The sequence below is a fragment of the Lepidochelys kempii genome, chromosome 11 (genome assembly GCF_965140285.1).
Source record: "Lepidochelys kempii isolate rLepKem1 chromosome 11, rLepKem1.hap1, whole genome shotgun sequence".
NCBI classification, from domain to species: Eukaryota; Metazoa; Chordata; order Testudines; family Cheloniidae; genus Lepidochelys; species Lepidochelys kempii.
This window is the reverse complement of record NC_136390.1, coordinates 16,803,471-16,815,726: the sequence shown is the minus strand read 5'-3', so window position 1 is coordinate 16,815,726 and position 12,256 is coordinate 16,803,471. Positions and strand designations below refer to the sequence as shown.

The following is a 12,256-nucleotide window of genomic DNA, read 5'->3' as shown; positions in this document are numbered from 1 at the left end:
AATAATTGCCCTCTGACGAATCTGGCGTTGGCCTCAGTCTGAAGTCAAGATACTAATCCAATATGGCGTTTCTTATGTCCTTATGACTTCTTCTGCATAGGTAGCTGTCTTTTTTTTCCTGCAGTACAAATCTGTTATACCTGATCCACTGAAGGATGTTCATCTATGAAATACATTATACATTTAGTACTCCTTTTTCATTACCATAGAATTTGAGGGAAAAATGGAATCAAAACCAACTTGCTCCCAGTGATGCATAGAAATGATTTGTAGAAGCAAAGTTTATTATTTAATTGTACATAGTGTCAGCTGAACTTTTTTTTTTTTTTTGGTACTCTACTATGGAGCTACTTACCAGCTTCCAACTCTTCCCAAGAGCCTGGACCTTTTTTTAAAAGGCCCCTTATTTGTATTATATGTAATTGGGTTCAAACAGCTCCATATTGTAAGTACATACCATCATTTTCCTACTATTTTGGGGAAGATTTCTACAAATGTGTGTATTTAATTTTTCAGGAGCGCTTTAGTTATGTCTGCCCTGATTTAGTAAAAGAATTTAACAAGTATGACACAGATGGTACAAAATGGATTAAACAGTATACCGGAATCAATGCAATCTCAAAGAAAGAATTCACCATTGATGTTGGCTATGAGAGATTCCTGGGGCCGGAGATCTTCTTTCATCCTGAGGTAAATTGGTGTGAATTATAATGGTCTTCAGATTTTTTCAATTCAAGCTGTAGAACAGCAGTTTAAAATTGGTACACTAAAATCTAAATGCATTTGAAAGATGTGAAAACTTGCCTCTCTGTTTATATTTTAAAGTAGATAAATGCTGCTGTAAAAAGCGAGTGAGTTTTACTTCTTGCTATTGGGTAACCTTTCAGTATACAAATTAAAGCACTTGAGCAGACACAAACAGTACAACCCTAGAATGTTTTAAAGAATTGTATTGCTAATATGGGTTATTGGTCCTCTCTTCTTCTTCTTCTTCTTCTTCTCCTCCTCCTCCTCCTCCTCCTCCTCTTCCCCCCCTACTCCCCCCCCCCCCCCCCCCCCCGTGGTCGTGCATGGTTCTGTCCAGTCATTTAAAATACCAATTTTAATTTAATTAAAAATTTTCCCCCTCACTTCCGATTCTGTGCCACTAGTCCTGTTTTCAGGGTCATTTTAGAAAAGCGGATAGGAATAACTCTATTTCTTCCTCAGTTCGTTCGTTCTTCTTTCTCTTTCTTTCTGTTGTCATGGCCACTTCCTCATTCTGAGTTAAACTGTGTGCTTCAGTACCGAGCATCTGAGAAGGGTGGGAGGTCTTTGAACTGTTGCAAAAGAATCGTTAAAGTTACAAAAGCAGTACAAGAGAACAATTGGCAAAATGGGGGAAAAAAATCTAATCACTTTTTTCTTTTTAAGTGATTAAGTGGCCATTATAATTAAGATTATTATTAAGTGGCCATTAAAATACTCAGGTTTCTGTTTCCAGTATTAGTTAATGGTTGCACATGTAGTGCAATAAGGTGGCTTGCTTCATTTATTTTCTCCCCTCTTCTGTTTGGTATAAACTGTGCAGCATTTGACTTGACCGTTTTCCATTTGTGAATGTGCGGGAGAGGGGGAAGGGGGGGAAAACCCTCAGAACATCCTTCCTATTACTCCTGCATGTACTAACACTGTTTTTTCAATTAAGGACGTGTCTGGGATTAATCTTGAATTTTCCTTTCTCTCTTTCTATTACATGTTGATCTCAAGTACTCCGACTCCCTACTACTAATGAGCTTTCTTCTCTTTCAAGTTTAATTGTGTTCTTACTTTTCTCACTTTCCTGGGATCCCCTGGGTAACCTGTGTACGCATAGTAGGTCAAGAAAAAGGGTTTTGCTTCTAAAACGCAGAAAAGAATTACTGCTGTTTCAAATTGCACTTTGATTCTTTTTCGAATTAAAAGTACAAGATTGTTTGAAGTATGTTGGTTTAAAATCTTGATGTTAGCTACCTAATGACTGCTGTTTTTTATATCCAATTTGACTTCTGATTTTAGTTTGCTAATCCTGACTTCACACAACCCATTTCAGAAGTAGTAGATGAAGTTATTCAGAATTGTCCGATTGATGTTAGACGTCCTCTGTATAAGGTCAGTAACAGTGAAGCTATTTTAAAATAGTTTTGTTTCAGTGGGGTCCAAACATGTATGTCCTTTACTAGATATAGATGTCATCTTTTTATACAGTTGGTGGTAGATTTTTGATTAAAAGCAAACTGCACTGTCATTGGGTCTAACATACAGAAGAGCACTCAGAGTGAAGAAATTTTCACTAACCCTTTAATTTTAACCAGAATTGCAATTTGAACATTTTAATCTATTTTAATGTTTCGGGACCGTAGTACTGTTTAAAAAAAGGAAAAGGGTTAAAAATGAGGAAAAATTTTGAGGGAAAGAAAAGATGATGGTAGGGATCAAAGGGAATTTTAAACCTTTTTGTAAACAATTTACTTTTCTTAAGAGTAACAGCCCAAATTATGTGTGGTACTTTATCTAACGTTTTAAAATTTAAATAATTTAGAACATTCTGTGTAATAACTTTAAAATGCCATGTCAAATTGGTGACCATAGGTTGAATATCCATGTCCAGGGCGGAATAAATATTGAGGAGCTAACTTTTAGAAGTGACTAGTAATTCTTGATGCCTCAATATTGGGTGCCCACATTGAAACCCTGAAGAGGTCTGATATTCAGTCATGCCAAGTATCCAAGTTCTGAAAAATCAATCCCCGGTAACGTCTCTCCTATAGAGTACCCAAAAATGGAGGCCCCTGAAATCACTAATCAGTCAAAAATTTAGGTCTGAGTCCTTGTAAACAGGAAGCACCCTTAATATAATTATAATAATCAGCATCTGTCTTCACTCTTACGTCAAAGACTAATATCTAACTTTTGATGGTCTTAAAATTACTTAATGACCTATTTCTAATGTATATGCATATTCATTATAGAATATTGTCCTCTCTGGAGGTTCGACCATGTTCAGGGACTTTGGTCGCCGTTTACAACGAGATTTGAAAAGAACTGTTGATGCCCGACTGAAACTCAGTGAGGAACTGAGTGGTGGCAGACTGAAGGTTTGTTTCCTTAGCCAATACATTAAACTAACGTTCATGACTCATGTATATCTCTTTTATTATGCTTTTTTTTACTGAAAATTCTAGGTCTTAAGTAACAAGAAATTACTGCAATGACACTCTTCTGTTTGTATTGTCATTTTGAACTAAAGTTGATTCTTCTTTTATATAAAGATTTTCTAGATTATTTTAACAAGGATTAATATACTGTAATGGGCTCCTGAGAATAATCTCAACACAAGTATTGTGTAATAGAGCGCTATGGTGCTGCTTCCCTTGCTTCACAGCTGGGCTGCCCATCCCTTGCTGCACTCATGAGCTGTAGAAATCTCTGAGTATGTCTACACTGCAATTAGACACCCGCGGCTGGCCGATGCCAGCTGACTTGGGCTTCTGGGGCTCGGGCTAACGGGAGGCTGTTTAACTGCAGAGTAGATGTTAGGACTTGGGCTGCAGACCAAGATCTGGGACCCTCCCATCTTGCAGGTCCTATGTCCCCATGGCACTGTTGCTTTTAATGTCCTAGTGCATCCATTCAATCACGGCTGCCTCAGCACCGATACAGGACTCCATCCCAGACCACCTACCTAGGCCCTTTGTTCTCCCCAACAGTAAATCAATTACTGAAAAATCAAAACACATCAGACTTCCTTATTGCATCACCTTAAATAACACTATTAGTAGTTGCAAACAATAACCTTTCAAAATGATGAAACTTATCTGCAGTGATTGCTTGAAACACTCGCAGAACCACAGCACCTCGCTTCCCTCCAATAAATCTTTCCCTCACACACATCTTATTTCTTCAGGTTACCTACCACACTCGCTAAATTTCAGTCAACTTCATGCACTCACACCCAACACACACGACACACCCAAATATACCCATCATTATCAAACTACATCATACACACTGTTGCCTGCAACACCAATACTCCAGACAGTCAGGAAACATCCATTTCTAACCACTCTAAGTTTGGTGTTACAATTTCTGTTTTGTGTGAATGTAGAGAGGAAGATGTTGCTTTGTAGGTGATCCAATTTAGAAAAAGAAAGCTATGGTTGTAGATTGCGAAGTGATGACACACGTCTGAGATAGGAATTTCATGGTTTTTATTGTGTTTATGTAGGTGGAATCACCACATGAAATTTTAAAAATTAACTTTTTAAAAATAGTTTTTATTTGGGAGAATAGTAGGTGTGTGGTAGTTGTGTAAATATAGCGTAGTGCAAATATACATGCTGTGTTTAAGAAATGATTTAATTATGAGCACTAAACTTAGATCTGTAAAGAAAAACGTACACACTCTTGAGTGTTACTAGTAATAGCAAGTTTTAATTGTATTCATTTTGTTTTCCTTTGTAGCCCAAACCTATTGATGTACAAGTCATTACTCATCATATGCAAAGATATGCAGTTTGGTTTGGAGGATCAATGCTGGCTTCCACAGTAAGTTGGTTATAAAACTTAACATGGTTCAGTCATTCTAGGTACACTTTGGAATCCTATTCTGTCCTTGATGCACATTCATAACTCCTATTGATGTGTTTGGGGAGGCGCATATAAACACCTTTGAGTCCAATGAAGACTTTAGAGATTTAAAGGAGCAAATGACAACCAAGTGTCATGAAATGTATCTGTTTATAATAGTTACACGATTCTGAATGAGTATTCTTATCGAATACTATATTTGGCTTTATGGCCAAATGTGAGGTCTGTTGTATGGATTTGTTTAGCAGTAATTCAGAACGAAGTACAGAGTTTCCAAATTCAATAAACCTTTGTTTTCCCAGTTATTATTGAGATTTACGTATAGTTGAAATGCAAGCAGAGCATCTGACTTTTTGTTTTCCTCTTTTCCAGCCCGAGTTCTACCAAGTATGCCACACCAAAAAAGATTATGAAGAGATTGGTCCTAGCATCTGTCGTCACAACCCAGTGTTTGGAGTCATGTCTTAAAACTGACCTCAGAGGGGTCAGGGCTAGGGAAGGGGGGGAAAGAGGGTCTTTCTGATTACTTGTTTGTCTGGATGGCGGCTATTGAAGATAACAAACATGACTTGACAATAAGAAAAAGCCCAAACACAATTAAACAGGAATATTTTAATAAGTGTCTCAATATGCGGATATAGTGGAAAGCCAAAATAATTAAGTGTTTTTCTTTAGATTGAATATTTGAACCTGTGCGTAACAAAACAAAGAAGTGGGTTTTAGTTCTTTCTGTGCCCTGATATTTTGTATATTAAGGAATTATCCAAGATTTGATGGGATTTGACGGTGTGTAGATAGTCAGCTCTCTAATGCTTCAATTGTACTCTTACATGTGTACAACGCAAGAACTTGTTTATATTTCATACTTTTTTATACTTTGAGGAAAAATATCAATTAAAGAAAAACTGTAATATTTGAGGAAAAAATACCAGTGACCACCTTAATGGTAAATTTAAAAAAATATATATATAGGGCACATGAAACTTACTCATGTGACTCTAGTTATTGCAAATTATGACCAGTCTAAGCCCTCGGTTCCAACTTTGCAAGTGCTTTTGGAACGAAGAAGCTAGTATCTTGGGTTAACCGATGCCTGCTAGTGCTTTCTGATTACTCGGTGCATTTTCATTCTATTTCTTGCTTAAAAAAACAAAAGTAAAGACAAGACTGTTGGACCAGTATTGCAGTTCCGTAGTGTCATTTCTAATTAAAAAACAAATAATCTGATTATCAGAAGTGGTATATTTTTAAAGCCTAACACCATTCCAATAAAGGCACACCATTTCTTTTTATATTTGTGTGAGGCTTTGTTGATCACATTGCACGAAGTCTTCATACACTCCTCAGTTGGTTTGCAAGATAGAGATCGCTATGTGCATTGCTCAAACTAAAGTGAAATTTTTAGAACTGAAATTTGTATGGCATCATCTAAATTAATCAGTCTATACATCTCAGTATTTGGTTTTATTCATCTCCATAGCTTATTACTAAATTTTTTTTTTTCATTTTAGTTCCTGTGGTGGTTTGCAGGGGACAGCATTGCCTTTTTTTCAATTTTCATAGCTTATGTGCAAAAGTAAAGTGAAGCGCAAGTTTTTTTTATAGTTTCTAGAAAGAAGTTGGATGTATTTAATGTGATCATCTGCAATTGCTGTTAATGTTTGAACACAGAAAATACAGGGAAATCTTTCTAAAGAATGTGCAGCCGGAGATTTTCTGCTGGACTCACAAACTTAGTTAAACCAGTTTACACAGAAGACCACAAGAGGGAGATATTTTACTTGAGTTTTCCCCCCAACTGAAATGAAAAATGGAGACACTAGAAATCAAGGGTAGAGGAAAGAGATGAACGTCTAGATGTGATATCTTTCAGTCACTTGAAAGAGAAGAGAGAGTATGACAAATGAGACCATTCTTTCCAGAAAACGAGGATAAATATGGAAAGGCATTTTTACAACTATTACTAAGACATTTTTTGTGCAGAAGCTAAAAATAAACAGAACCTTGAAGCAAAATAAGAAACTGTTAAACAATCATGATATAAATTTATCTTTATCTTTTTAAATAAAACTCTAGGTGCGATTCCTATTCTCTCCTGACAACTGCTATAATTTCATTGTGCTTTGTTTGTTGGTTAATATCAGTGCAAAAACATTGCACTTGGCTTCTAAGGTAGACTTAGTGGCTGGAGCATAGTACTTGGAGATGGAAGTTTGAGTTCTATTCCAAGCTCTTACATTAACTCAGTGTTTGTCCTTGGGAAAGTCTCTTAACTACTCTGTCAATCTATAAAATTATGGATTATACATCTCATGTATATTATAAGGATTAATGTTCTGCAGCACTTTCAAGAAGTAAAGTGCCCTATGAGTAGGCTTTACCAAATTCATAGCCGTGAAAAATGCGTCATGGACGGTGAAATCTGGTCTCTCCCCATGAAATGTGGTCTTTTGTGTGCTCTTACCCTATACTATACAGACTTCATGGGGGGAGACCAGCATTTCTCTAACTGTGGGTCCTGACCCAAAAGGGAGTTGAAAGGTTATTTTGCGGGAGGGGTCACAGTTTTAAGGTCAGGCTTGACAAAGCCCTGGCTGGGATGATTTAATTGGGGATTGGCCCTGCTTTGAGCAGGGGGTTGGACTAGATGACCTCCTGAGGTCTCTTCCAACCCTGATATTCTATGATTCCATGATATTGCCACTTCTGTGCTGCCTTCAGAGCTGGGCAGCCAGATGGCTGTGGCTGTTGGCCAGGCGCCCAGCTCTGAAGGCAGCGCCCTGTCAGCAGCAATGCAGAAGTAAGAGTAGCAATACCATACCATGCCACCCTTACTTCTGCATTGCTGCTGGTGGTGGCTCTGCCTTCAAAGCTGGGCTCCTGGCCAGCAGCTGCTGCTCTCCAGCTGCCCATCTCTGATGACAGGGCCGTCGCCAGCAGCAGCACAGAAGTAAGGGTAGCAATACCGCAACCCCCTCTACAATAACCTTGTGACCCCAAACTCATTTTGGGTCAGGACCCTTACAATTACAAAACAATGAAATTTCAGATTTAAATATCTGAAATCAGGAAATTTACAATTTTAAAATCCTACGACCATGAAATTGACCATAATGGACTGTGAATTCATAAATAGATAAATTCATGGAGGATAGGTCCATCAATGGCTATTAGCCAGGATGGGCAGGGATAGTGTCCCTAGTCTCTGCCAGAAGCTGGAATTGGGTGATAGGGGGATGGACAACTTGATGATTACCTCTTCTGTTCATTCCCTCTGGGGCATCTGGCATTGGCCACTGTTGGAAGACCAGATACTGGGCTAGATGGACCTTTGGTCTGACCCAGTGTGGCCGTTCTTATGTGAATTTTGGTAGGGCCCTACATATGAGTGCCAAGTGTTCTAGAATTGCATTCTCTACTGCAGCAGCAGGGAAATAGCAAGTTGCACACTTCAGTCAGTCTAGTCTTGAAGGTAAAGCTGTATGTACAGCTATAGTTGTGCTGTTGTCTGGCGGAAAAGTGAAGTTCAGTTGTGCCTGTAGCTTTTGAGGCTTTATTTTACTGTATTTTGCAAACAAGGATGATACTTTACCTGAAACCCATCCAGCCAATAACAGAATACTGTTAAGATGGATATGCTGCCTGAATTGGGTTCAGGAAATAAACTACTGTTGCTTAAATTAATATCTATTTCTTAACACCTCTGCATTGAAAAATAGCAGAAATCCCTCCCCCTGAGAAAAGGAAGAGGCTAACAAGTGGTGTAATGTAGGGGGCCCAACCTGCAGCCTGTACATGACACACCAGAGCAGCATTTCATAAGGTCTGCAACCTGTTTCAACACACTATATTAACAGCCAATTCATTAGTGTTTTGGTGTCAATGTTTGCATCATTTTGGTTTACACAAGAGGGTAAATAGAAACAACCTATGTACAGTATTGTCTGTCTAAATACATACGAAACAAACTGAACTTAAAATATAAATCAGTACAGGTGACTTCAAATTTTATGAAAATATGTAGAATTTGCTTTGCCCACACAAGCTCATTCTTAGGTTTATGTGGCCCTCCTGTGTGATAAGGTTGGGCACCATTGGTCTAATGTGTTCATCAACAAGTGCCTTACGCATCGGCTAATACCCAGTGTAGTAAAGTGTGTGTGAGAAATCTGAAATTGCTTTTAAGGTAGGAAATGTAGTGCCAAACACACATTAAATAAAAACTCCATTTTTTGATGGTCTCCCCTACACCACTGTATTAATCACACAGTTGATTTAGGGTATGTAGATAGAAGACCCTTGGTGCAACCATGGCTGGCCTGAGTCAGCTGATTCAGGTTCATGGGGCTCTGGCTGTGGGGCTGTAAAATTGCAGTATTGATGCTCAGACACGGTGCCATCGGATTTTTATTGCAGGTACCCAGACTTCCAGGACAAGCAGGTGCATGAAAGATGGACCCAGATGATTTAAGTGTATTTAACTTAGTGTCCCTATCCATTGTTATCTAGCCATCCCCCCCTCATGTACGTTTAATTGGGTCCTGTGTGGTGTTTAAAGGGCTCACACCATATAACCAACAACTTGGGGTTGATCCTCCTCAGCCTAACCCCTAGGCCTCAGCTCACTTCTAAATCCCCTTGCATGCCCCCTCAACGAGGTGACTGAGGGAACCAATGGGGACCTTAGTCTGTGAAGACTTTAGGACTCCGCTTCTCTTCATGGTCAAAAGGTTCTCCAGCCATAGTCCAGGTCTCATTTATTGCTGGGAGTTGGCCTTTTTAACCTACTTCTACATTGGATGTCGGCCACATGGTGCAGCAGACTGAACATTCCTCTATTCCTGCATGCAATATGTTCCTATTCTTACTCCTTTCAACCTGAGCTGTTCTATGGTGCTGTGAGGAAGGCAAAAACCTTCTGGCAGCTGGTCCGTGTGGCCCAATGTGAAACAATTATTTCCTAGTCCTCAAAACAGGCTATTGGGCAGACCTACAGCATCCTGGACACATCAACATTCCCACCTGTGGGGGAGGAGGAAGCAGCAAGATAGCCCTTGGTCTCGGCTTTAAATTGATAGGGGGAGGAGAGGAAAGGGCTTCTTAATCCTTCCCTGGCTGGCCAATGGGAAGCAGAGGAAACAAATGCACTCTGAGCCAGGAGAGGCCTCTTCACCAGCTTGTCTTAGCATGACCTGTGTCCGCCCTACTGTGGTCCATCCCCCTGTTGGTCTGATCCAACTTTCCCTGCTGAGATGGGGAGGAGCATTTGAATACCAGCAAGAGAGCTGGAGCAGATGAGAATGCAAGTGCAGGAAGAAAAGTCAAAATGGTACTGCAGTTCTTCAGGTGTCTGGGATATGACTCTCCCCGCCATCCTATCAATAGGCTAATGAGCATGCTGGCAGTGTCAACTGGGTGCACCTGCAGAACATACTTTCTTCTTCAAGTAGTGTCCCTATGGGTGCTCCACTTCAGGTGTGTCTAGCAATATCTTGGAGATTTTTGGTAGCAGTGTCCCATTGAGCCTGGGCATGTGCTCTCCCTCCCTCCTGGTCTGGCTCGAGGCTATTTAGCACTACAAGGGCAAATCCTTCTCTACTGCCTTTGGCCTCTGACTGAACTGAGCAGTTGTCCCTTCTTTATCTGTGTCATTAGCATAAGTAGTGTTTGTTTTGTTACCTTTGTTCTCCCTAAAAGTACTCAGGCTAGTATTTTATTTTAGGTTTCAGAGTAGCAGCCGTGTTAATCTTTATCTGGAAAAAGAAAAGGAGGAGTTGTGGCACCTTAGAGAAAAATAAATTTATTTGAGCATAAGCTACAGCTCACTTCGTCGGATGCATGCAGTGGAAAATACAGTGGGGAGATTTTATATACACAGAGAACATGAAACAGTGGGTGTTACCATACACACTGTAACGAGAGTGATCAGGTAAGGTGAGCTATTACCAGAAGGAGAGAGGAAAAAACCTTTTGTAGTGATAATCAAGGTGGGCCATTTCCAGCAGTTGACAAGAACGTGTGAGGAACAGTGGGGAGGGGGGGAATAAACATGGGGAAATAGTTTTACTTTGTGTAATGACACATCCACTCCCAGTCTTTATTCAAGCCTAATGTAATGGTGTCCAGTTTGCAAATTAATTCCAATTCAGCAGTCTCTTGTTGGAGTCTGTTTTCGAAGTTTTTTTTGTTGAAGAATTGCAACTTTTAGGTCTGTAATAGAGTGACCAGAGAGATTGAAGTGTTCTCCGACTGGTTTTTGAATGTTATAATTCCTGACGTCTCATTTGTGTCCATTTATTCTTTTACATAGAGACTGTCCAGTTTGGCCAGTGTACATGGCAGAGGGGCATTGCTGGCACATGATGGCACGTATCGCATTGGTGAATGTGCAGGTGAACGAGCCTCTGATAGTGTGGCTGATGTTATTAGGCCCTGTGATGGTGTCCCCTGAATAGATATGTGGACACAGTTGGCAACGGGCTTTGTTGCAAGGATAGGTTCCTGGGTTAGTAAACACTAAGTGTTACCTGATCACTCTCGTTACAGTGTGTATGATAACACCCATTGTTTCATGTTCTCTGTGTATATAAAATCTCCCCACTGTATTTTCCACTGCATGTGTCCGATGAAGTGAGCTTTAGCTCACGAAAGCTTATGCTCAAATAAATTTGTTAGTCTCTAAGGTGCCACAAGTACTCCTTTTCTTTTCTTTTCTTTTCTTTTCTTTTCTTTTCTTTTCTTTTCTTTTCTTTTCTTTTGGTTTAAAAAGAGAAAAAGGAAAAGAACTTCACTTTCCTTCCCTGTCTGGGGCCATTCCTCCCCTCCCCAGGCATCTAGTAGAGCGGCATAGAGAAACCCTTTGGTACCCAATGCAACAAAACTCCCATCTAGGAAGTGTTCTGCACCTTCCCAACCATTGATACCAACTACAGACACTCATCTGGGGTTCTGGATGAGCCCCTGGTAACACAGGTACTCAGATACTCTGGAGACCTGTGGCCTCAGTACCCAGGGAGAGACGATTACCATACCGTCTCTAAAAAAGTGGCACCAACTTTTTTTTCTGGGCAAAACTCTCATTTAGGGAGTGCTCTGCCCAACTATCAGTACTGACAATGTACCATGGACCCTCCTCTGTGGTACCAAATGAACCCATGGTACTGCATGAGCTCTGGTACCCTAGAGACCTGATGAATGGGGAAGAACCACAATCCCCATTACTTGGTACCAGGACCCCGGTATCGAGCACATCCCGGCACCCAGAATCGCTCTTAGCACTGGGCTGTATACTGCCAATACCCCAGTCAGTGGCACCCTCACCCACTGACAAATCTGACACTGGGCAGGAGGAGATCATTCCCTGGCCCCTCAAGGTGGCCCACCACCACACTACAAGGGACATCCCCAATTCCATCACGCCAACCGCCTGTGCCTGCCTTCCTCGCTCTCCCTCCCAAGGCCATATTGTAACTCTTTGGGTATATACACACACATGGCGTGACTGTCTCCGGTATCTCTCAGGGAGAGTCCACCAGGTGGTTTGCTACAGCCTGGCACCTGAGCCAGGGCAGGAGAAAGCTTTTTCAGAACAGGAAAGAAGCGGGAAGTGGGCGGGGAGAGAGAGAAAAAACACACCTGAAGAGGAAGC

General features: G+C 40.5%; 1 protein-coding gene across 3 annotated transcripts in view; it reads left to right on the top strand.

Annotated features, from left to right (window-relative positions):
• Positions 1-8,288, top strand: part of ACTR3 (actin related protein 3) — a 53,523-nt gene extending 45,235 nt beyond the window's left edge. For all 3 annotated transcript variants that reach the window (XM_073305261.2, XM_073305260.2, XM_073305262.2), the window contains 5 exons: positions 517-690; positions 2,038-2,130; positions 2,991-3,116; positions 4,483-4,566; positions 4,981-8,288. In XM_073305261.2, the coding sequence (XP_073161362.1) occupies positions 517-690; positions 2,038-2,130; positions 2,991-3,116; positions 4,483-4,566; positions 4,981-5,076 (573 nt within the window). In that variant the 3' untranslated portion in view covers positions 5,077-8,288. The remainder of the gene's footprint in view (positions 1-516; positions 691-2,037; positions 2,131-2,990; positions 3,117-4,482; positions 4,567-4,980) is intronic.
• Positions 8,289-12,256: the final 3,968 nt, after the last annotated feature.